A 26864-nucleotide genomic window follows, 5' to 3' on the forward strand; every position below is an offset into this window, starting at 1 on the left:
TGTGTATCCGTGTGTGGTCAAGTCCGTTCATTCGAAAGTAGGACGGACTGTCCGTCGGATTGTCTGACGGACTAAGTTGGCCATACAGTCCGCCCGTGTGTACGCGGCTTAAGTCTTTTGTTGTAAACCAAGGTTTTTTTTTCTCTCCATTTTTCACATCCATAATAAGAAACTCTCTATGGAGTTGAAAAGTCACCAAAGACCCCTATGTAAACATACTGTATATTTTCTGAAAACACTGAATATTTGGAATAATTTTTTTTTTTTTTTGGTGTTGCAATTTTTTTGCAAGCAATGATCAAAGCCACATTTTCATAAAATAGAGAAATATAGGGACTACTATTGCTAAAGCGAACCTATGGCTAGGCTATGAACAATTAAGTATTCACATATTATTAACAAGCAGTGAGTGAGTTTTATAACAAGAACTCACTGACCTGTAAAGCCTCTGGTACTGTAGAGAAATTCATCATCAAATTTCACAGCTCAAATACCAAGACTTCTAATTAGCCCCTGGATTGATTTTACAGGCGGCGGTGCCTCTCCGGGATATCCCATCCCGATGACAAGCCTGGAATGAAAGCTGTTGATTCCACCAGCTTTTACCAAAGAGACCAAGGAGGATCAGAAGGTCCCTCATGTTCTCTGTGGTATAGGAAGATGGGCGCTACGTCACCTCCGGTTTCCTGGATGTAAACAGCGGCATTCTTAAGTAGGTAAAGCATCTGAACACACCAATCTTAGCCCTTGTACACACGGTCGGAGATTCCAAAAGGAATGTGTCCGATCGGACCGTTTTGTCAGATATTCCGACTGTGTGTGGTCTACATCGGACTGTTTCCGTCGGAATATCCGACGGACCAAGTTTTCCAACTTGTTGGTAAAATTTTCCGACAAAATGCTCTGATCGGACATACTCCGATCATGTGTAGAGAATTCCGATCGGACAAAGTGCCACGCATGCTCAGATCAATTTCCTACACCAAAGCTATTGGCTACTAGCGTGAACGTAGTCCCGTCGTAACGGAATAACGTCATCACGTCGGATTTTCCGACAACTTTGTCCGACCGTGTGTATACAACAGTTTCAGACAAAATCCGTTGGACAAAATACGACGGACAAAATCTGACGGATTTGGTTGTCGGAATCTCCGACTGTGTGTACAAGGGCTTAGACTCCAGATGTCTCCTCCATTTTAAAAGATCCTTTTAGGGCAGAGGAGACATCTGGAGTCTAATAGACCCGAGATATGTCCACAAAGAGTACCTGTCACTGCCTATTGCTGTCACAAGGGATGTTTACATTCCCTGTAACAGCAATAATAGTGATTAAAAAAAAAGTTAAAGTATAACTAAAGGCAAAACTTTTTTTTTAGTTTTGGATAGAGGGGAGAAGGATTAGAACACCTGTCAGGTTTTATTGCTGTCTGTATCCCTAAAAGGGAGACTTACCTTCTCTATTTGTCCAGTTTACCATGTTCATTGAAAGTGAAAATAAAATAAAATTCAATATTTTTGGTTGTCCCCAGAAAAGTAATAGGGGGGAAATTTTACAATGGGGACATTAGTTCTGGTGGCATGGGGTCCCCAAGAGATTGCCTTAATTTGCAGAGATTTTCTCTCACTTCCTGTTTGGCTATTTGACAGGAAGTGAAGGGAAAGCTCCCCAACGGGACAAAGATGGTAAAAATAAACCTTACTCTATCCAAAATATAAAAAGAAAACATGTTTTGCCTATAGTTCTACTTTAAAGAAACAGTGTAAAAAAATAACCAAATAAAATAATAAGATTGCATTTTTTTTGAACCACTTCCCGACCAGCGCACGACGATGTACGTCGACAGAATGGCACGGGCAGGCATATTGGCGTACATGTACGTCCAATCTTCAATGTCGCCCTGACTTTGGGAGCGTGCCACCGGCGGCGCGCTCCCGCGCTGGTCGGGATCCCCGTGAGTCTGGTCGCGGGACCCGCGGACTCGATCGCCGCGCGCATACCCGCGATCGTCTCACGGGAAGGCTGAATGGAGGAAATGCTGTGTAAACAGCATTTTTCCATTCTGCCTAGCAACTAGTGATGCTGATCTCTGCTCCATGTGATTGGAGCAGAGATCAGTGTTCACTAAATGAAAGCCCAACCCCCCCCCCACAGTTAGTAACACACCCCTAGGAACACTTAACCCCTACACTGACACCCACTGGTTAACCCTTTCACTGCCAGTGTCATTTACACAGGAATCACTGCATTTATATAGCAGTGATTACTGTATAAATGACAATGGTCCCAAAAATGTGTCAAAAATGTCCGTTGGGTCCCCCACAATGTCGCAGTCACAATAAAAATCGCTGATCGCCGCCATTAATAGTAAAAAAAATAATAATAAAAAATTATTAATAAAAATGCTATAAAACTATCCCTATTTTGTAAAAGCTATAACTTTTGCGCAAACCAATCAATAATCGCTTATTACGTTTTTTTTTACCAAAAATATGTAGAAGAATACGTATCGGCCTAAACTGAGGGGAAAAAAAGTTATTTTATATATTTTTGGGGGATATTTATTATAACAAAAAGTAAAAAATAATGCATTTTTTTCAAAATTGTCGCTCTATTTTTGTTTATAGCGCAAAAAATAAAAACCGCAGGGGTGATCAAATACCACCAAAAGAAAGCTCTATTTGTGGGAAAAAAAGGACGTCAATTTTGTTTGGGAGCCACGTCGCACAACCGCGCAATTGTCAGTTAAATCGACGCAGTGCCGAATCTCAAAAAGTGGTCTGGTCTTTGACCAGCAAATTGGTCCGGTCTGAAAGTGGTTAAAGAAACAGTGTAAAAAAATAAACAAATAAAATAATAAGATTGCATTTTTTTTTTTAAGTGCCCCCACCCCCCTGTGCTTGTGCACTTATGCATTGGTCCCACACATACGTAAACAGTGATTGCAGCACGCATGTGAGGTATTGCCGCAAACATCAGAGCACCAGAACTCCTCTGTAACTCTCAATGGGTAACAGGTAAAGGCTTTTAAATTGTCGCCTATGGTGACGTATTTTGACGCCATTCCATGAGCGTGCGCAATTTGAAAGCATGACATGTTAGGTATCTATTTACTCGGCAGATAAATAAATAGAGGCATGTGAAGTAATTAAAACATACAGTACTAATCACAATAACCATAAATATAAAGTCCATAATTTATAAACCCATAGTATATAGATGATTGTAGGCAGCACCTACGGCAGCACTCTTATGCCCTGTATACACGGTCGGACATTCCGACCACAAAATCCGTCAGATTTTTTCAGATGGATTTTGGCCCAAACTTGTCTTGCAAACACACGGTCTCACAAAGTTGTCGCAAAATCCTATCGTTCAGAACGAGGTGACGTACAACACGTACGACGGGACTATAAAGAGGCCAGCAGCCAATGGCTTTCTTCTCGTAATTTATTCTGAGCATGCGTGGCACTTTGCCCCGCAGAAATGTCTACACGCGATCGGAATTTAAACGATCGGGGTTTTGTTGTCGGAAAAATGTTATATCCAGATCTCAAACTTTGTGTGTCGGAAATTCCGACGGAAAAAGTCTGATGGAGCCCACACACGATCGGAAATTTCCAACAACACAATCCGATCGCACATTTTCGATCGGAAAGTCCGACCATGTGTACAGGGCATTCGGGTGAAGCAGGTAGCTCTGTAGGTATAAAAGAAAAGCACAGAGAGACTCCAGACTAAGTGCAGCAAATGCCCTTTGTCTTTCCTTTAATAAACTGGAGTATTATTAATGCTGGACGCAGTCTGGTGCCCCTCTGTGCTCTCCATCTATTTACTCGGCATAACACCGTCTTTTATATTTTATCCAAAAATTGGTTATTATATTGTGTTTGCGTACATTAAAATTCATTCAAGTGTATTTTCTCCCAAAAAATTTGTGTTCGAAAAACCACCGCGCAAATACCATGTGACATAAAAAAATTGCAAAACCCACCATTTTATTCTCTAGGGACTCTGCTAAAAAAATATATATATAATGTTTTGGGTTTCTAAGTAATTTTCTTATAAGATCTTATAGAATAGAGAAGAGGGGGGTGGGGGGGGAGTATTCAGCTCGCGATATCATTGGATCCAAAGTTATAAGCTGTAGCGGACCGCTGAGCTGTACGTATCTGCGGTGATTTAAATATTTCCATAATTTGAAATATCCTTGAGTGCGACAGGTAATTACAGGTTAGCCATCCTTACAGCCCATGCCGCAGTGAGCAAGTTAAACTCTTCCTACACTCCTGTCGTGTCGGATTTGGACTAATTATGAAGATGAGTCTGAACTAATCAGATTACTACTGCACCACTGCCGTTAATCTGCGGAAAGCTGCTGAAAGACATGAGCAATCAGATCTGCGCTTGCGGGATTACAGAGGGAGTTGCAGATGATCAAAACCTTTATTAAAGACTGCTCATAACTATCTTCCAGGGTTGCTTCCACACAGACACGTTTAGGAGGCTTTCAGCATAAAGAGATAATAAAACACTGATATCCAAAGATGCCCGTTTCATAAAGATCTTTTATTGGTCCATTGCAGGAATTATGCCAATAAGCAGTCTGAGCCTTTTGTTTTTTTTGCTTCCTTCCTCCAACTATATATTGTAGAGCAGGGGTAGGCAGCCTTCGAGAGAGGGAGATCTACTTGAACAATGATGAAATCAAAGATCACCGGGCACAGTGTCCGCCCCCCCAAAAAGAGACAGTAAGACCAACCTTTTTTTTATTGATAAAATATTTTTACGCGGAACAAAAATAAGTATTACAAGAGATTACAGGGTTTAGGAGTGTGTTATGCTGTTATGCAGAGAATGCAGGGTTCACCAGTCAATTATGCTCAGAATGCAGGGATCAGGAGTGGACTGTGCTCAGAATGCAGGGTTCAGCAGTGCGTTGTGCTCAGAATTCAGGGTTCAGTAGTGGGTTGCGCTCAGAATGCAGTGTTCAGGAGTGCGTTGTGCTCAGAATGCAGGGTGCAGGAGTGGGTTGCGCTCAGAATGCAGTGTTCAGGAGTGCGTTGCGCTCAGAATGCAGGGTACAGGAGTGTGTTATGCTCAAAATGCAGGCATTAGGAGTGTGTTGCGCTCAAAATGCAGGGTTCTGGAATGCATTGCACTCAGAATGCAGGGTTCAGGAGTGTATTGCACTCAGATTTCAGGGTTCAGGAGTGCGTTACTCTCAGAATGCAGGGTTCAGGAGTGCGTTACGCTCAGAATTCAGGGTTCAGGAGTGCGTTACGCTCAGAATTCAGGGTTCAGGAGTGCGTTATTCTCAGAATGCAGGGTTCAGGAGTGCGTTACGCTCAGAATCCAGGGTTTAGGAGTGTATTACACTCAGAATGCAGGGTTCAGGAATGTGTTGTGGTCAGAATGCAGGGTTCAGGAGTGTGTTGTGGTCAAAATGCAGGGTTCAGGAGTGTGTTGTGGTCAGAATGCAGGGTTCAGGAGTGCGTTGCGGTCAGAATGCAGGGATCAGGAGTGCATTGCGGTCAGCATGCAGGAACCAGAAGTGCGTTGCAGTCAGAATGCAGGGTTCAGAAGTGCGTTGCAGGGATCAGGAGTGTGTTGCGCTCATAATGCAGGGTTTGGGGGGGAGGTGGGGGGTGATGCGAAGGAAGGTAGAGGACACTGTTATGGGAGTGACCCTGTCATGACAGTGTCCTCTGCCCCCTTCACATAGCCTCCACCCCCCCTACACACAGTGGTATCTTCTGCCCCCCCCCCCATTTCCCCTATAGCAGTAAACCCCCTTCCCATAGCATAGTGTCCTACCTGTTTCCACAGCGGAGACTGGGAGGCAACACAGTTCTGAACACATCGGGAGGACTCCACTGCTGCCATTTTTATGTGAAAGCGCTTAATCAACTGCTTGAATGTAAGTTTGATAACCCTTTTAATAAATGTAATTGTTTTACGGAATTACGCTATTTGGCCCCATTCCTTTATCCCGTATGTTCTTCCTGGGGAGTGTGACCTGCTCTTTGATCGAAGGATATTGGTTTCATGTGATTCGGCTTTGGAAGAGTTTTTTCATCATTCAGTTCCAAGCTCCAGTGTCTGTCGGCTTGAGTATTCTACAGTCGTCTTGAATCAAAAGCCTATTTGACCCTTCGGGCGTATGTTCGCTTGGGTCAGAGGCGTTCGGTAAGCCTACATCTATCTTAGGTGGTGGTGTTCACACAAGGGTGTCTACACTAGATATCGGAGGATTGGAGGATATTCTCATCTTTTCATTACACTAAGGGGGACTTCTGATTGTCCTTTTTAGAAAGACTGTACTAATATTCACCAAGGGACTCTAATTTTTGCATATTTTCTTCTTTTATGTATATATGCACAATGGAAACGGTTAAATTATTATCTGGGTTGTATGTTGTTAATTCCATACTTACACAGGTTATACACGCGACAGATACCACTCTGGATCTGTACACATTTATTTTCATTTTTCTCCTTCCCTGATGTGCGCTGCTGAGGCTGCACTGATGGCTCTGTTCTCCAGCTTGGATCGCTTTTCACTTGAAATATAGGCATATGCTTTACATCCAAACACTATGCTGTGCCCTATGCTAGGCTTTGATCCATGCCACATTTCAAATGGAGTATTTTTTAATGGCTCTTGAGGGTAATCTGTTCTGTAGGTAGGTTGCAGTCATGGCTGCTTCTCCCCAGTACTTGTAATGTAGGTTGGCATCTGACAGCATGCCTCTGGTCATTTCTATAAGAGTGCAATTTTTCCTTTCTGCTGCACCGTTTTGGTCAGGATGTCTGGTGTACTATTGCTTGTCTCTTCAGGTATGAGGCCACTTCTTTGTTTATGTAGACTCCCCTACTGTCAGTACACGTTATTCCTGGTTTCCATTGGAATTTGTTGCTAGACATGGCAACAAACTCTTGCAGTTTCTCTGATGTTTCATTCTTGTGGTTCATCAGATAAGTTATTGAGCGAAGCACGGAATGCAGACTGAAAGGGTTAATGGAGTGGTGGACATGACAGGGATGACTGAGGATCCATAGGGTTAAAAGAGGAGCTAGGGGTGGAGCAGAGCAGAAAAGGAGGTATGGTATTGGAATTAACTTGAGGAGGAAGGGGAGGAGTCTTATAAAGAGGGTGGGAGGAACAGAGAGAGGCACTCGAAAGAGGAAGTGGACAGAGGAGGTAGTTTTTCTCACTGATCCTCAGAAAATGGCAGACGTTGAGAGGATCCTGGAGAAGCTGCGGCAGACGGCCACGGTGAAAGGCATGGACTGGTTGCGGGAGCGAGTGGCGGACCTGGCAGACGACGAGGCGGCTGGCTCTGGACCAGGTGAGGCGCCACAGTGCGCGCGGAGGTCTTGGCCTCTGGCGCGATTTTGCGCCAGGGCCTGCACCTCGGCCACCTCGTTTGCTAAGGAGCCCTGGGGAGGATCGATCGCAGCACGACAGGCCGGTTCCTGGGTGGTCCGCATGCCGCCGACCGACATCAGCGTGCGGGGCCACAGGCCATCATGGCACAGGCTCCCTGCCTGGCAGGAGACACATAGCGGACGGGATGGCAACATCAGCAGGCCTCGAGTACCCCGGAGGGTTGGCGCCAGCTGACAGAAATCGAAGAGGAGGGACAGAGCCTGTGGACGGTTGGGATACAGAGCCAGCGGGGGGGGCGGACCTGTCCGGGAGACGATCAGTGGGTAAAGATGGCGGCAACAGGACAGCTGGAATCGCAGCATGGCGCTACGGCCTTTGGGAGCGCTTCACCCGGGAGGCTGGCCTCGTCGCCCTCAGACGTGCGTGAGGACAGATTGGAGGGCGAATTATCGGAGGAAGAGGATCCACAAGCTCCAGCGAGGGAGAGCAGCAGAGCGGCTGTTGGGAGAGCTCCTGGGCGGCCAGGTGAGTCACAGGATACTTTGTCCTTATCTAGTGCCTTACGGGACTTGCTTGGGGTGGTGCATGCCGGCACAGGGGGGACGGAGCCGCAGGGGGGGCAAGAAAAGGGGGGGTGCTGGAGCAGTCCATGGTGAGTGTAGGGCTTGTCTTCACGGGGCCCGTGGGGCAGATGAAAGACCTCTTGGAGGGCCTGCGGGCCCTGGTAGGTAGATTTGAGGGGGGTCAGGGTTTGTCACCACAGGTGGGGCCTTGGACAGCTCCGGGGACTGGGGCCACTGGCAAGCGAATAGGGGGGTGCCGGGGCGGGTGGCCACCCAGTGACCCCGGCCACGGAGGGGTCAGGGGAGGCCGGGCACACGGGTCCGGCAGGGGACACCGTGGCCAAGGAGTCACTGGTGAGGACTGATGTGGTCAGGATTGCGGACGCAGCGCGGTGTGAAGTTTACGCATGCTTCGAGGGCCCTCTTGGTGCACACTTAAAACAGGACGTGCGCCAAGATTGGTAAGGGTGAGTATGTGGAGATCTTTTCGTTGCTCCCCTTGGAAAAGTTTAATCTGGATACAGTGAAACCCGACAGCTCCAAGAAAGAAGATGAGGAAAAGCAACGGTATCGGCTGATCCCGTGCACTTTCTCCAATTGGCTGCAGGCATTCGCCATTCTGGCTAGCGTGATAGGGGAGAAGAACCCCCGAGCATTGCTCAGCGTTATTCTGCTATATGGATGCCATATAGCAGAATGCGGGTACAGTTCCCGGACACCGTTCTGGTTTGGTCAGACATAGTGGCCAGAACAGTGTGGAGATGGGCTAGGTCTGTTGACAGTATCAACAAAACCAGGATTAGGATTAATAAGGCGGTGGGTAGGTTTGTGGTGCAGAATGGCGGGATCGTCGTTCGGCATCAGGAGTTGGAAGTTAACTTTGGGCTCTACTCGTGGAGAGATGGCATGCATCTCTCTGATGTGGGCATAGACTTGTGGTCCTTGGGTCTGCAGGAGGGTATTCAGAAGGCTCTGTGGGTGTGGGGTTGCCCTCAAGGTTGAGGTAGTCCCCCTTTTGGGCTTTGGCATGTGTTTCTGGTGGTTTCTGACGGTAGACGTTTAATCAGAAGTGATCTGAAGGTGTGGGGGGCTCATCGAAAGATCGGCCCCTCTGGTGTATTCCACAACGGTGGATGGAATACTGTTATGTTCACTGCCGACCGGTCACAGGTGGAGGCCTGGGGAAAGTTATGCATGTGTACCACAGTGCTTTTTGGGGTTTTTGGTATAAGCATGGGTCACCGTCAGAGATCATCAGACTGGGCATGTTATGTTGTTTATATTACGGGTTGTTTATATATATTTATTGATATATATATTTTGTTGGAGTGAGTTTAAGTTGTGTTAATAAAGGCTGTTGTGGCCAGTTTACTCCAAAAATAAAAGGTGTGGTCTCACCCTTAAGAGGGAAGGTAAAAGGGGAAGGGCAATGTATTGGCGATATGGGTATAAGAGGGAGGAGAACATTCAGGCTACACTGGTCATATCCCTGGAATAATCATCAATGAAAGTCAGTAGATATCTGTTCTGGCCTGACGTGGGAGTTTTCATTGGACTGCATACGTCACTAAGTATGAACTGCAGGGGGTGGGTAATTTTTCTTTGAGATGCCTGTGGAAAGGGAAGCACGTGTGGCTTTTGCTTCAATACAGCACTTGCATTTCATGTGTACTTTGCACATGATTGTCCAAACTTCTGCTAAACCTCTCTGTATGTCCTGTATAGCTTCTGTGCCCCAGCCACCTATGCCGTAAGTGAATACATTTGCAGGTCATTAGAGACTATATTGGCTTGCTGGTCTGTGGTAATGAGGCTGTATAGGTGATCATCCAGTTTTTCTTTTGTGAGGAATTATTATTTTGAATTGTGCATTCATCACCTTGAAACTTAACTATTGTTTACAAGACTTTTCACTGATAGAAGGCTGCCTTCTAGTTCTGGAACATAGAGCACTTTCTTTAGAAGGATACTGTGGTGTATTGTAGTTCAAGAAGCCCTAGCCTTTACCTTCGGATGTGATGCTTTTCCCGTTTGCTAGGAAAACATTGTCTTTTGCACTGTAATCAATGTTTGTGAAGAAGGTCTCATCGATAGCAATGAGGCTTGTCGCTCCTAATTCTATGCACCAGCCACGTTGCTTTTACGCCTATGTACATCTTAAGAGCTTTGTCATCACAGTGCATATTTTCTTTCCTTCTGTCATATTCATAAATTCATTTGCCTTTGACATATGCTAGTGTGAGCTCCTGCTAAGGTCTGGTTTCTAAAGCGTTAATGAGAGCAGTATATGTCACTGGAAGGCTGCAGTGGAGCAGGGCAACAATATGGTTATCTTCAATGTCCTCTCCGATAGCATGCAGTTGCACTATGATCTCTAGCATAGCATTCACGTGGTCGCACATATGTTGGCCTTCTTCTAGTCTCATCTTATAAAGCTTTCTTAGTAGAAAGAGCTTTCTGTTTAGACTTGAACGCTCATACAGTTTCTGTAATGAAGTCCACATACCTTTGGCCATTTCCTCTGTTCTTATGTGGATAAGCTGTTCCTCTTCCACTAGTAAGCTTATAGTTGCTTTTGCATTACCATTTTTCCTGTCTCAGTCCTCCATCTGTGGGTCTGTTTGTATTCAGCACTTGCCACAAGTCATCCTTGGTTAGAATCATTTCTAGTGTAAACTTCCACCGTTGGTTATTGCCATTGTTCAGCTTTGCAATTGTAAACTTGACATCTGAACCCCTTGTCATCTTTTAGCTGCTTGCATACAGTATTCATGGACTTAAGCCCCATACACACTATCAATTTTTCTGCTGAGTTTTTGCTTCAGGTTTACCAAAACCACGTAGTGCAAGGGCCTGCCTGATTGCATACAGATTGAAACTCCTAAGGCTTGACCTCATATTATATGGTTTTGCTAAATCTGATGGGAAAAACTCAGCAGAAAAACTGATAGTGTGTATGGGGCTTAACTGTACTCGCTGAATTGCAGAATTGTCTTTCCAGTGCCTGCTGGGTGTGCCTGGGCCCTTAACCTATTAGCAGGTTATTGAATCATGCGCTTGGAAGCTTGTTGTATGCAGAGAATATTTTACTTTCACGAAGGATTAGCAATGCATGTTTTACAGCATGGAAAAGGAACAAGGAGGATACAAAGTGCATGCTTAGATACAGATGGTACATCCTGTGATTACATCACCACAGAGAATACACACTATAATATTGCAGTGCCACCTACTGGTATAGATAGGTATAATGTATATATATATATATATATATATATATATATATATAGTTAAGTTTATATAACTTGCTGTTGCTTTTCCAACAAGTTCATGTGCGTGTAAAGGCAGGTGTCCAAATACTTTTGATAATATAGTGTATTTCTATGCACTACCCCCCTGGGGATATTACAGTTTTTAAAAATAATAAGTGCGTACCAAGGTAAGAATTATTAAATTTAGAGAGCTTATTGCATTATATTACTACAGGCTGTAACGTTGCTATTAATCTCTAGGGGTGGCCAATGGTATTGCAAGCTGTGATAAATTTCCCAGCCCTGTTTTCCTTCCCCAAGGAAGTTTCTCATAATTTCCCTTTGGGATTAATAAAGTATTCTGAATCATTCCTCCTTTATCAAACAAGGTTCCTGTTTCGGTTAGCAAGGCGCCGTGCATGTGATACTTTGACACCTTTTACTATTTAAATTTTAAATGTCAGGGAAGGACCTATCCAATTTAGAAACCTACAGTCAGTGAAGGTGAGCCAGAAGACAACCTGGAGTGGTATTTTGAATCCGCATTAAAAATTTGGCTGGAGTTCTACTTTATTATTGGGAAAAAAAGAGCTCTTTGGTACCATAGTAAATTAATCTGCAGACCATGTTGGCACTATGCTGATTAATAAAATATATAAAATGAAAGTTGTGATAAACCCTTCCACAGTTCTCAATGGGTTCCATTCAGTCCAACAACTCAACAGAAAACTTCATTTCAAAACTTGAAAAGGATGCATAGATCTGTTATCAGACAGCTGATGTAGCAGTTTATATTCCATTATGATGGTCTCATTGTTAAGCCAGACCCAAGCTCTGAGAGCGGAGTGGCCGCTTAACTGAGCTGGAATCTAATTATTATTAAACAGAGCACAACGGCGCTGAATGGAAATCTGGGAACGTGTCTACAGATGACTGCTTCTCGCCACTGACCTCTAATTCCAGGGAGAACACCAGATGATTTCTACAACATTCATCTTCAGTACCTTATTATCTCACTCGCGGAATCCTTATTTTGCTGCTGACTTTTAAATGGCCCTGAAACTGAGCCTGAAGGCAGAGTGTTCGCTGGTTCTGCACCAATATCTCTCTGTCCCTTACCCCTCCCTTACCCCTCTCTCTCCCTTTCTCTCTCCTCCTTTTGTGGGTTACCCTCCCGACTTTCTCTCCCCTCTCTCCATTGCGGGTTTGAAGTGGTTTACCAGGGATATGGCTGAAGCTATCAGCCATACCCCCGGTATTTGTTTTTCAGCTGGAGATTCTCTTTCTCACAAAAGCAATCCGAGTGGCTGATTAGCCACTGGATCGCTTTTAGAAGCACCCGGAAAGCAAGCCCCCCCTGTTTTTACCGGCGAGCCCGGGAAACAATCTGACACTTTGTGCAGCTGTTTATAGAGGTGAAGAAAGACCAAATCATCTCTGATCACCTCTATGATTTAGGACAGTGGTCTCCAAATTGAGGCCCAGGGGGCCGGATGTGGCCCTTTGCTTGCCTTTATCTGGCCCTTGGGGCACTATTCCACCAACTGACACCAATGATGGGGCACTATTCCCCCTACTAAACCCAACAATGGGGCATTATTCTTCTCATTAATATCAACAATAGGGCACTATTTCTCCCATTAGAACCAATGATGGAGTACTAATGCCAGGCAATATCTACTCCCACTGGCTACAGTCTGACCCCCCTAAAGCCTGCAGGACACTAAACTGACCCTTTGCTTAGAAAGTTTGGAGACCCCTGATCTAGAAGGACCGGAGCGACGTCATGGTGTCACTTCCGGTCTAGGGCAGAAGTAAACTTTATTTTTCTTTTTTTTAAGCATAAAATCAAAGGTTTACTTTTATTTTTTTATCTTTTGCTTTCAAAGGTAGAGGAGAGATTTGGGTTCTTAAAGACCCCAGATCTCTTCATAAGGCTACTTTCACACTGAGGCGCTTTTCAGGCATTTTAGCAATAAAAATAGCGCCCGTAAAGCGCCTTTCAAGCGCCTCTCAAGCCACCTCAGTGTGAAAATCGGAGTACTTTCACACTGGGGCGGTACGCTTGCAGGATGGGAAAAAAAGTCCTGCAAGCAGCGTCTTGGGAACGGTGCGGGAGCTGTGTATACACCGCTCCTATACCTCCCCTGGCATTGAAATCAATGGGCAGAGCTGCTGAAGCACCTGCAAAGTGCTTTTAACCCTTTCCTCGACCACTAGCGGGGATTAATAGCGCCCCCGCTATTGGCCGAAAAGTACCACTATAACAGCGGTAAAGTGCCACTAAAACTAGTGCCGCTTTACCGATAACGCTGCCCAGGCCCCAGTGGGAAAGGGGTCTAAAGCGGACCTGTCAGCCCTTATTTCTATTACAAGGGATATTTACATTCCTTGTAATAGGAATAAAAGTAATAACATTTTAAAGCATAACATTAGGTATCAATCTACTCGGTGTAACATCTTTTTTTATACTTTACCACAAAAATTTACCACACGGCCCCCCACCCCAAAGCACCTTGTCCCCATGTTGATGAGGACAAGGGCCTCTTCCCGACAACCCTGGCTGTTGGTTGTTGGGGTCTGCGGGCGGTGGACTAGCACACAGACGTCTGGTCCGGCTGACAATTTTGAGTCAAAACTTCTTTCTAAGTCCGCCGGACTTTTGGGAAGAAAAAGTCCGCCGGAGCCCACACACGGGCGGATTGTCTGGCGGACTCTGGTCCGCCGGACCAAGTCCACCGGATAGTCTGATCGTGTGTACGCGGCATTACAGTAAAGAACCCTCTACGTAGTTTAAGGTTAAACCTATTTTCTTCTAATTTTAATGAGTAGCCACATGTCTTGCTAAACTCCCTTCTGCGAAAAAGTTTTCTCTCTATTGTGGGGTTACCAGTACGGTATTTGTGAATTAAAATCATATCCCCTCTCAAGTGTCTCTTCTCCAGAGAGAATAAGTTCAGTGCTCACAACCTTTCCTCATAACTAATGCCTTCCAGGCCCTTTACTAGTTTTGTTGCCCTTCTTTGTACTCGCTCCATTTCCAGTACATCCTTCCTGAGGACTGGTGGCCAGAACTGGACAGAATAATCCAGGTGCGGCCGGACCAGAGTCTTGTAGAGCAGTAAAATTATAATTTTATCTCTGGAGTTAATCCCTTTTTTATTGCATGCTTGTTTTGTTAGCAGTAGTTTGGCATTGCATCGTCTACTAGGACCCCCAGGTCCTTTTCCATCCTAAATTCCCCCAGAGGTTCTCCCCCCAGTGTATAGATTGCATTCATATTTTTTTCACCCAAATACATTATTTTACATTTTTCTACATTAGACCTAATTTGCCATGTAGTTGCCCACCCCATTAATATGTTCAGATCTTCTTGCAAGGTTTCCACATCCTGCGGAGAAGTTTTTGCCCTGCTTAGCTTAGTATCGTCCGCAAATACAGAGATTGAACTGTTTACCCCATCCTTCAGGTCGTTTATGAACAAATTAAATAGGATTGGTCCCAGGACACAACCCTGTGGGACCCCACTACCCACCCCTGACCATTCCGAGTACTCCCCATTTATCACCACCCTCTGAACTCGCCCTTGTAGCCAGTTTTCAATCCATGTACTCACCCTATGGTCCATGCCAACGGACCTTATTTTGTACAGTTTATGTGGAACTGTGTCAAATGCTTTTGCAAAATCCAGATACACCACATCTACGGGCCTTCCTTTATCTAGGTGGTAGCTCTCCTCCTAGAAGGTTAATAGATTGGTTTGGCAAGAACGAATTCTTCATGAATCCATGCCGATTATTGCTAATGATACCGCTTTCATTACTAAAATCTTGTATATAGTCCCTTATCAGCCCCTCCAAGAGCTTGCATACTATTGATGTTAGGCAAACTGGCCTGTAATTGCCAGGGATGTATTTTGGGCCCTTTTTAAATATTGGTGCTACATTGGCTTTCCTCCAATCTGCTGGTACCATTCCAGTCAGTATACTGTCAGTAAAAATTAGGAACAATGGTCTGGCAATTACTTGACTGAGTTCCCTAAGTACCCTCAGATGCAAGCCATCCGGTCCCGGTGATTTATTAATGTTAAGTTTCCCAAGTCTAATTCTAATTCTGTCCTCTGTTAACCATGGAGGTGCTTCCTGTGCTATGTCACGAGGATGAACACTGCAGCTTTGGTTACTGAAGCCACCCGATTCCCTCATGAAGACTGAGGAGAAGAATAAATTCAAGACCTTCACCATCTCCCCATCCTTTGTAACCAGATGTGCGTCCTCATTTTTTTATGGGGCCAATACGGTCTGTCCTCCCTTTTTTTACTATTTAACCACTTGCTTACTGGGCACTTAAACCCCCCTCAGTCCCAGACCAATTTTCAGCTTTCAGCGCTGATGCACTTTGAATGACAATTGCGCGGGCATACAACACTGTACCCAAATGAAATTTTTATCATTTTTTTCCCACAAATAGAGCTTTAATTTGGTGGTATTTAATTACAGCTGGGAGTTTTATTTTTTGCTAAACAAACAAAAAAAGATGCAAAAAAAAAAAAAATCATGTTTAATAGTTTGTTATAAAATTTTGCAAACAGGTAATTTTTCTCCTTCATTGAAGTGCGCTGATGAGGCGGCACTGATAGGCTGCACTGGTGGGCACTGATAGGCTGCATTGGTGGGCACTGATAGGCTGCATTGGTGGGCACTGATAGGCTGCACTGGTGGGCACTGATAGGCATAGTTAAGGCGGCACTAATCGGCACAGATAAGGCGGCACCGATGGGCACAGATAAGGTGGCACTGATGGGCAAAGATGGGCACAGATAAGATGGCACAGATGGGTGGCACAGATGGGTGGCACTAAGGGGCACTGATAGATGGGACTTATGGGCACTGATAGGTGGCACTGATAGGTGGCTCTGATAGGTGGCACTGCTGGTCACTGATGGGCGGCACTGCTGGGCACTGGTAGATGACACTGATGGGCACGGATATGTGGCACTGGGGTGCAGCACCTTTGTTGAGGCAGATTGTGGGCACTGCGGGGTGGCACTGTGGGCACTGCTGGGTGGCACTGCTGGGTGGCACTGTGGGCACTGCTGGGTGGCACTGTGGGCACTGCTGGGTGGCACTATGGGCACTGCTGGGTGGCACTGACGGGGGGGCACTTATTTTTTAATTATGTTTAGTGATGAGGGGGCAAGTGGGCACTGGCAGGGGGCAGGTGGGCACTGGCAGGGCTGGCCGTGATCGGGACTGATGTCCCGATCACGGCCGCCGGTGATCGGCTCTTTTTTTTTCTCCTCGCGCTGACAGCTTACCGGCTCCGTTATATCACATGATCAGCTGTCATTGGCTGACAGCTGATCACGTGATAAGGGGTCGGGATCGACCCCTAGCTCGGATCGGTGATCAGGCGAGTCTCATAGACTCGCCGATCACAGAGCGAGCCGCGCGCGCCCCTCAGACTCGCCTGATCACCGATCCGAGCAAGGGGTCGATCCCGACCCCTTATCACGTGATCAGCTGTCAGCCAATGACAGCTGATCATGTGATATAACTGCCGCCGGTGATCGGCTCTTTTTTTTCTCCTCGCGCTGTCAGCTTACCGGCTCCGTTATATCACATGATCAGCTGTCATTGGCTGACAGCTGATCACGTGATAAGGGGTCGGGATCGACCCCTTGCTCGGATCGGTGATCAGGCGAGTCTCATAGACTCGCCGATCACAGAGCGAGCCGTGCGCGCCCCTCAGGGGGCGTGCAGGCCGCTCGTGCATGGGACGACGTCAATAGACGTAGTCCCGGCAAAGGAGATCCGCGCTGTAGCCATCATTCGGCTATAGCGCGGGTCTCAAGTGATTAAAGAATTTCTTGCTCTCCTCCACTATGTGTCTTTCATGTTCTATCTAAGCAGCCCTGATTGCACCCTTATATTTCTTGTTGCATTCTTTAAAAAGTTTGAATGCTGATAACATATAATTTTGCACATAAAAGATAAAGCTTTTTTTTCTGTTTAGTCAATTAGATATGACATTTTGCATTTGAATATCTCATATTTACCCTTTTTACCCAGCCGGTGGAGCGCTTACTTATGCTGTACAACTATTTAGCAGTGTTAATTTTGACATTAAATTTCGATTTAGTTATAGTCATTTGACTAATGCATTATTTAGGTATTTCTGTAGAATTTCCAAACTCATTATATAATCCTGGAGTAAAGAAAAAAATCGAATAATGTGTTATTATTTATGGTATTGAGGTTTGAACAAACTACGCAGACACAGATTTAGCCGTTATATAATGTCTTTATAAGTAGAACATCCCACCTTCACATTTTTGTTCCATTTTCGTTCATTGACGAAAATTGGAATGGATTTTCTTCATAGTTTTTGCCAATTGACGAAAATTTTGAGTAATTTTTCGTTTCGTATTCTTCACTGGAAAAATGCCACTGATGAAAATTATGATGAAAATATTTTCGTCGATGAAATTAACACTCCTATTTAGATAAAAACAGATGTAAGATTCATTGGAGGGACCACCCACCAATTTACATCTCCAGTTCACACAACTCAAGCTTTGGGAAACAGTTACAGAAAAACTGTCCTAAATTGAGCAGCTGCTGCCGGACCGTCTTATTAGAAAGTCCAGAATGTTCAGCAAACACAGTTCCATGGGAGCGCCTTAAATATAAAATTAGGCATTTATACAAATAAAGTGTCAAAAGACCAAATTATAAAGAGTCAAAATGTTCAATTTTGGATGTTTTCTTGGCCATTTCTAGTAAAGAAAACACGGTTTCTATCAAAAAACGGGTGATATCAGGAATCATAACTATCCAATTACAACGCCAACAATTGTGAATTAATTTAAATATATGGTTGTTAACCCTCTGGATCTTTCTTTTCCATCTAGGTAAAGAGATGACCTGGCACGGAAAGTCTCAACAGCATGCTGAGGAGACGAAACCTTCTCACTACACTGCTCATCGTCCTACCATGGGCCCTACTCCTAACACTGTGGCATCAGCACCCCACCAGCCGATACCTCACCCTGCTAAGAAGTAAGGAACCCAACAAATACAATTCCATATTCTACAGTATGCAAGAACTGAGGGAGAATGCCTGAAAGAGAAGGGGGAAAGAGAGAGGAAGTGAGAGCCAGAAAAAGTAGGAAGAAAGGGAGGAGGAGAAAAGGTGAAAAGAGAGAAATAGTGTGAGATGGTGGTGAGCGAGAGAAGGGGAGAAAGAGGAAGGGGACAAAATGGAAAAGAGAAAGATGGTATATATACACTATATTACCAAAAGTATTAAGACACCTGTCTTTACACAAACATGAACTTTAATGGCATCCCAATCTAACTCCGTAGGGTTCAATATTGAGTTGGCCCACCCTTGGCAGCTATAACAGCTTCAACTCTTCTGGGAAGACCGTCCACAAGGTTTAGGAGTGCGTCTATGGGAATGTTTGACATTTGAGTGTAAAGGCAGGTATCCCAATACTTTTGGTAATATAGTGTACATGGACATTGCAGCATTGGTCAAAAGATTGGAGTGCCACAATAAAATGTTGAAATCCAAACAGGAGGTTTTATTTCAAATTTGTAGTAAACTTAATAGTAACACAATTCCCGGGGCCTCATTCCACCCCCTTCATCAGGGCTTAAGAAAACGACAGTTATGGGAATTGAGCTGTAGGTAAAATCAGGATAATTGTACATTTAAAAAAAATCTTTCCTTCAGCAGCAGGATTTCAGCACTTGGATGTGAAAGCAGTACTATATTTCAGTGGGGAGCTCCAATCATTTGATCCAACCATTCATTACTTCTCAAGGATTTTCAGGGAGGTCCTTACGTGAGTGAAAGCAGCCCGTACATCACCTAGATGCCCTATCGGGATAATACTAGTTTTTTTTTTTTATATCACCAATCATAGGTACCAGCTAACATCCACCTAGGGTTCCAGCGACATCAAAATCCCTATCTTAAGTATTGTAGCATTGATAGCAGTGAAGGAAGTACAATTACAACAAAAAGCACCAATTATTTGGTCACCTTACATTAAATATGGTTAAGTGGTTTTGTACATCATGCCTTTCTTTATTATGCTATAGACCAGGGGCTCCAAACTTTATAAACAAAGGGCCACATTACTGTTCTTCAGGCTTGGGGGGAGGGGGTAAACTGCGGCCTGTGGGAGTAGAAAATGCCCTGGTGTCAATGGGAGTAAGCAGTGCCCCATTCTTGATAACAGTAGGAAGAATAGTGCTCCATCGATGGTATCGGGAGGAGGAATAGTGTCCCATTGTTGGTAACAGGGGGAGGAATAGTGCCCCATTGATGGTGTCAGTGGGAGGAATAGCACCCATTGTTGGTGTCAGTGGGAGGAATAGCTCCCATTGTTGGTGTCATTGGGAGGAATAGTGCCCCATTGATGGTGTCAGTTGGTGGAATAATGCCTCATCCATGGTGTAAGTGGGAGAAATGATGCACCATCATTGGTGTGGAGCAACAGTGCCCCAAGGGTTGGATAAAGGCAAGCAAAGGTCCATATCTGACCCTGGGCCACAGCTTGGAGACCACTGCTATAGACCAAAGAATACAATTTTCTTGTTGTTGTTTTATTTAGTCAACTAAATATGATATTTAGTCTTTACAGCCCAAAGACGCATCAGCAGTGACTCATTTCTTATCAGAAGGTTCAGTCCAAGGTTTCAATTAGCCAAATTATGTAATAAGTGTTAATTTGTAATATATATAAACTATATTGTCCAAAGTATTGGGAAGCCTGCCTTTACACGCAAATTAACTTTAATGGCATTTCAGTCTTAGTTCGTAGAGTTCAATATTGAGTTGGCCGACCCTTTGCAGCTATTACAGCTTCAACTCTTCTGGGAAGGCCGTCCACAAGGTTTAGGAGTGTGTCTATGAGAATGTTTGACCATTCTTCTAATAGCACGTTTGTGAGGTCAGGCACTGATGTGGATGAGAAGGCCTGGCTTGCAGTCTCTGCTCTAATTCATCCCAGAACAATCTTTTATTTGTCATGTGTTCAGATCTAAACAGCAACAATACAATCTTGCAAGTAGGATGGCAACAGTTTCGAGCGTCCCCACTCTTTTTTCAACATCAACATTAGTTTCAACTATATATATATATATATATATATATATATATATATATATATACTGTGTTTCCCAGAAAATAAGACCTACCCCGATAATAAGACCTAGTGCTATTTTCCAGGAGGGCTGCAACATAAGCCCTACCCCGAAAAGAAGCCCTAGTTTGGTGCGGCGCCGCTTGGTGCTCAGCTGATCTCCTCTTCTCTCAGCAGGGAATCTCGGCCCCCCTCTCAGCATTGCTCAGAGCGGGGAAGACAGCTCGGGCGGGCCATGGAAGCGCCAATCAGGGCTCAGCTGATTTCCTCTTCTCTCAGCTGGGAATCTCAGCCCCCCCTCCCAGCATTGCTCAGAGTGGGGAAGACAGCTCGGGCGGACCATGGAAGCACCAATCAGGGCTCAGCTGATTTCCTCTTCTCTCAACTGGGAATCTCAGCCCCCCCTCCCAGCATTGCTCAGAGTGGGGAAGACAGCTTGGGCGGACCATGGAAGCACCAAGCAAGGCTCAGCTGATCTCCTCTTCTCTTCAGTGTCAGTGGGGGATCTCAGTCCCCCTCCCTCTGCAGGAAGCAGGTATCAGCAGGGTATCTCGCCCCCCCCCCCCGCCCCCCAGCAGTGCTTGGAGTGGTGGAAGACACAGCTCAGGCAGTCTATGGAAGAAGGTATTTGCACTGTTGCATTGCAGACCTTTTGCATTATGTGATCCTGTTATGGAGGGCATTCTGTCATTTTGCAACCACTGGGAAGATAGCACATTGCATGGCAAGCCCTACCCCGAAAGTAAGCCCTAGTGTGTTTTTGACCGACAAAATGAATATAAGACCCAGGCTAATTTTCAGGGAAACACGGTATATATACAGTATATATTGGAGTTCTTCTTTAAGCTGTTAGATATGCCACTAGATAAAAGGAAAAATAGAGGTTTGAAACAGAGGGATAAAATGGTTGTCAGGGGAGAAGAGAGATGGGGAAAGGAGAGAAAAAAGGGGATGAAGAATAGGAAGGGAGAGGAAAAGGAAGGGTGATTTTTGGTATAGAGAGTTATCTAATTATTACTATTAATATACTGTAATTAATTAGTCATTAGTTCAGGTAAACAATAACTCCTTAGTTTCTGGAACATACAGCAAGTACTGTAACTTTCTTGAAAACAGTCCTGGGTTTTTTCTGTTACTGAAGCTTACAGGACATGACCTCAAGCAAAAATGATGTCCAAAGCAAACTATATATGAGGCAAATGTGTGACACTTCCGTAGCCTGCAGGAATTGTCTCTGTTCTAAGTTTTGTTAAAACTCGCAGTCTGAAATGTTGACAGTAAGGCTGCTTTCACACTGAAAGTGCTGGCCCTTAGCTCCAAAGCGCTGCTCGTTTCAGCTGCACTTTAGCTCAGCTTTTTGACCACTAGCGATGTGTTTTTAACTTAAAAAAGGGTTAAAAACTCCTGTTTTGCTGCGCTTTCAAAGCGTTTTTAAGGCATTCATTCCAATGGGCAGGGTGTTTTGGGAGCGCTAAATACAGCACAGTTTTCAGGCACTTTGCAGAGGCTATTTCTAGCGCTAAACTGCCTGAAAATTGTGCTTTAGTGTGGGAAATAGCCTCTGCTAAGCACCTGAAAACCGCCTCCCATTCATTCCAGTGCGCTTGTGGGACGTTCCGAAAGGTCCTGCAAGCAAAATCTTTGGGGTGATTTGGGAGCGTTGTATTTAGCGCTCCCAAAACGCCTTGCCCATTAGAATGAATGGGCAGCTCTTTCAAAGTGCTGCAAAACTGGACTTTTTACCCTTTATTGGATGTCAGTGGAAGGGGTCCTCTTACATTGGTAGTCAGTGGAAGAGGTCCCCTTACATCGCAGGTCATTGGAAGAGGTCCTCTTACATCAAAGGTCAGTGAAAAAAGCTCCTGTTACATTGGAGGTCAGTCATTGGAAGGGGTAATCTTATATTGGGGGTCAATGGAAGAGGTCCTCTTACATTGGAGGTCAGTGGAAGAGGTCCACTTACAGTGGAGGTCAGTTGAACAGCTCATCTTACATTGGAGGTCAGTCAAAGAGGTCATCTTCCATTGGAGGTTAGTGGAAGAGGTCATTTTGCATCAGAGGTCAGTGAAAAAAATTCCTCTCACATTGGAGGTCAATGGAAGGGGTCTTCTTACATTGGAGGTCAGTGAAAGATGTCCTCTTACATTGGAGGTAGTGGAAGAGGTCCTCTTACATTGGAGGTCAGTGAAAAAAGGACATCTTACATTGGAGGCCAATGGAAGGGGTCCTCTTACATTGGAGGTCAGTGGAAGAGGTCCCCTTACATTGGAGGTCAGTGGAAGAGGTCCTCTTACATTGGAGGTCAGTGAAAGAGGTCCGCTTACATCGGAGGTCAGTGAAAAAAAGTCCTCTTACATTGGAGGTCAATGGAAGGGGTCTTCTTACATTGGAGGCCAGTGGAAGAAGTCCTCTTACATTGGAGATTAAAGGAAGGGGTCTTCTTACATCGAAGATCAATGAAAAAAGGTCCTCTTACATTGGAGGTCAATGGAAGGGGTCTTCTTACATTGGAGGCCAGTGGAAGAAGTCCTCTTACATTGGAGATTAAAGGAAGGGGTCTTCTTACATCGAAGATCAGTGAAAAAAAGGTCCTCTTACATTGGAGGTCAATGGAAGGGGTCCTCTTACATTGGAGGACAGTGGAAGAAGTCCTCTTACATTGGAGGTCAGTGGAAGAAGTCCTCTTACATTGTTAATCAAAGGAAGGGGTCTTCTTACATTGGAGATCACTGGAAGAGGTCCTCTTACATTGGAGATCACTGGAAGAGGTCCTCTTACATTGGAGGTCAATGGAAGGGGTCCTCTTACATTGGAGGACAGTGGAAGAAGTCCTCTTACATTGGAGGTCAGTGGAAGAAGTCCTCTTACATTGGAAATCAAAGGAAGGGGTCTTCTTACATTGGAGATCACTGGAAGAGGTCCTCTTACATTGGAGATCACTGGAAGAGGTCCTCTTACATTGGAGGTCAGTGGAAGTGGGAGAGGTGCCCCCTTATATTGGCAGATGTTGAGAGAAGAATGCTCTCATGCTATAAGTTCCCACTTACATTTGTTCTTTTTCAGCATATTTCAGGTTGCCTCTACCATCAAATACACTAAGCAGGTCTTAGACCTGACCCACCCTAAACTGAAATGAGGATCCACACTAAATGTATTGATCTCTCATAACTTCCCTGTGAAAATAAATACTGCAGCCAAAATTTTTATAGATTTAGCTCTATCCTATTTTTTTAATCATACAACAATTCAATAAAGAGGTATATTTCATTACACCAGTAGTAAAATTACAGTAATCTCAGCCAGGGTCGTAGCCAAAGTTAATTATTACAAACTGGGCCCTGATATTAATTGGATATATGGCACATTTTGATGTAACATAAATAGAGATGACCTTCTTTGGTCCAGCATAAAACTGACTATCGATAATTCAATAATCTACTAAAACATCTCCCTTTTCTTTTGCCTCAGAAGACACTAACTTTACATTTTGATGCTCCAATATTCTGTCCTTTACAAACAAATCCTAACTTTATAAATAATCTTACTATATATCAATGTACATGGCCAATTGGGATTAATTAGATTTTGTCTGCAGTCTTAGCCCTTGTACACACGGTCGGACATTCTGCCAACCAAATCCGTTGGATTTTGTCCGAAGGATTGTGTCCGAAACTGTTGCATACACACGGTCGGACCAAGTTGTCTGAAAATCTGATCGTTCAGAACGTGATGACGTTATTTCGTTACGACGGGACTACGTTCACGCTAGTAGCCAATAGCTTTGGTGTAGGAATTTGATCTGAGCATGCGTGCCACTTTGTCCGATCGGAATTCTCTCCACATGATCGGAGTATGTCCGATCGGACCAGTTTGTCAGAAAATATTTCCAACGAGTTGGAAAATTGGGTCCGACGGATATTCCGACGGAAACAGTCCGATGCAGATCACACACAGTCGGATTATCCGACAAAACGGTCCGACCGAGTGTACAAGGGCTTAGTCTTGCATGAGAGAGCAGTTGGAACTTCCGAACCAACCACTGTTGTTTCTTTCTTATTACCTTTCTATGAACATGCACCATAACCCAGGTGCTGAGTGCTGACCATATCTTAGGAAAATAATAGCAGTTATTCAAGAAATACCAACCTGATCAATCAATCAGAGAAGCAGAGAGTGTACGCAGAGATAATCAATGACTTCTTAGGCCTCATTTACACAGGGCATATGAATCCATGTCTCATGTGGCAGCCATGTTTTTCTTTCCTCGTTGGCTCACTGGCTCTGATGGACAGCAGTGGGAGCCAATGGCTCCCACTGCTGTGTCTCAGCCAATTAGGAGAGAGAGACCTGGGACATCCGAGGTTCCCGTGCATATCGCTGGATTGAGATGGGGCTCAGGTGAGTATTAGGGGGCCTGTGGGTGGGGGAGCAGCCCACAGAAGGTTTTTTTACCTTCATGCATAGCCTTTACAACCACTTTAAAGAACATGAATTGTTATCAAGCTGTTATAGGTGAAGTTCCACTTTAATGGAGTTACAGGGAGTACTAAAAATCATCTCTAATCCCTTCTTTGCCCCAGTTATTACTGAAAAAAAAATCTGGGTTGAGCTTTAAGCTGTCCATTAAAAAACTGACTAATATTCATAAATATGTATTCAAACAATTGACTCTCCATTTTGATTTATGTAATATTTCTATGCTTCTTCAATTTTATTTAATTTAAGTGCCTTACTTCTCTAAAAACTCAATATATTTCTATATATATATATTCTCTGTACAGAGGACACAGGTGACAATTCTACAGTCAGACCCCTTTTCAACAATGTGACCCAGAGTAAAGAGGACTCTCTACAATGTGTCCACCAGCACTCCACCCGAGCAACCCCCGTAGTTGTCCGGACATATGTTTATTCTCGACCCCCGCCTTGGAATGAGGAGCTCCCTGTCATCTATGTTATTACGCCCACCTACACCCGGCCTGTCCAGAAAGCCGAGCTGGTTCGACTGGCCAACACCTTTCTGCATGTCGTAAATTTGCACTGGATTGTGGTGGAAGATTGCCCAAGGAAGACCAAACTGGTGGCCAACTTGCTGGAGAAAGCTGGGCTCAACTTCACCCACCTGAACATTGAGAGCCCACATAATCAAAAAGTAGGCTTATCCAGAACCCCCTCCCACACCCCGAGAGGAACCATGCAGAGGAACTTGGGCCTGCGATGGCTTCGGGACAACATCAATGCTTCCAACCCTCCCGAGGGAGTGGTCTACTTTGCTGATGATGATAACACCTACAGCCTGGAACTTTTTGAAGAGGTAACTCCTTTAAACATAGAGTTCAAACGTACATGTCTTACTAATGCCAATATTAACTTGTGGTGTTGTGTGTTGCTCTGTTACATTCAATATTTGAGATGTGCACAAGAGAAATTTTTATTTTGTTTACTTTAGTGTGTTAAGTAAAAAATTTTGTTTCGTCATATTTATTATGTTACTTGACTTGTTTTCAAAATTTGTTTTGTATATTCAGATTAGTTTAATATATTTGGATTCGGTCAGTGTATTTGTTATTTTCCAATTGATTAGAATTTCAGAAGATGGCTATATTCATTCTATTTTATTCTATTCTATTCTAACTTACAGTTGAGTGAAAAAGTATTGCTCTCTTTCTGATTTTTTATTTGTTTGCATATTTTGTCACACTTAAATGACTTAGTGCCGGTTCACACAGGGGCGACTCAGATCCGACTTCAAGTCGCCCCAAGTCGCCTCAGGTCGTACAACATGTAGAAATGAATGAAAGTGAATGAGAGCTGTCTAAGGGCCGGTTCACACAGCGAGGCGATGCGAGGCGACACGCCTCGCCTCGCCTCGCCTCGCTCCCGCAAGTCGCCCCCGTTCTGTACAATGGAACCGTTCTGAGAGGAGCGACTCGAGTCGCTCCGACTCAGAAAAAAGGTTCCTGTACTACTTCTGGGCGACTTCGGGGGCGACTTGCATTGACTTCTATACAGAAGTCCTCTGCAAGTCGCCGCTGAGGTCCCCGCAGGTCGCGGCGAGGCAAGTCGGAGACGCCTCGCCGCGCCTCGCTGTGTGAACCGGCCCTTAATGCACACTACTGAAGTCGCTCCGACTTCAGAAAAGGTTCCTGTACTACTTCAATCCGACTTGTAGGTGACTGGTACCCATTGATTTCAATGGAGGTCGCCTCCAAGTCGGATCTCCGTCTATATGGAGGCGACTCTAAGAGAATTATCAGCTCTCAAAAGGAATTCCCCCCTGACAGCTTATTCTCTGATTGGCCACGGCAAGTCGCCTGGCCTGGGGCGACTTAAAGTAGTGTTTTAAGTCGTGTCCAAGTCACGTCCAAGTCACGTCCAAGTGGCATCCAAGTCACGTCCAAGTCACGTCCAAGTTGCCTCCAAAAGTCGTGTTGCCCCTGTGTGAACCGAGCCTTAGATCATCAAACTAATTTTATTATTACACAAAGATAACCCGAGTAAA

General features: G+C 44.7%; 1 protein-coding gene across 1 annotated transcript in view; it reads left to right on the top strand.

Annotated features, from left to right (window-relative positions):
* The window catches only part of LOC143981699 (galactosylgalactosylxylosylprotein 3-beta-glucuronosyltransferase 1-like), a 223231-nt gene that overhangs the window by 136642 nt on the left and 59725 nt on the right, over positions 1-26864 (top strand). The window contains exons 2-3 of the mRNA XM_077479715.1: positions 18119-18266; positions 25144-25676. Coding sequence (XP_077335841.1) covers positions 18155-18266; positions 25144-25676 — 645 coding nt within the window. The 5' untranslated portion in view covers positions 18119-18154. The remainder of the gene's footprint in view (positions 1-18118; positions 18267-25143; positions 25677-26864) is intronic.

This window comes from Lithobates pipiens, unplaced genomic scaffold (assembly GCF_037356315.1).
Source record: "Lithobates pipiens isolate NorthernLeopardFrog02 unplaced genomic scaffold, aLitPip1_a1.2 Scaffold_16, whole genome shotgun sequence".
Lineage (NCBI taxonomy): Eukaryota > Metazoa > Chordata > Amphibia > Anura > Ranidae > Lithobates > Lithobates pipiens.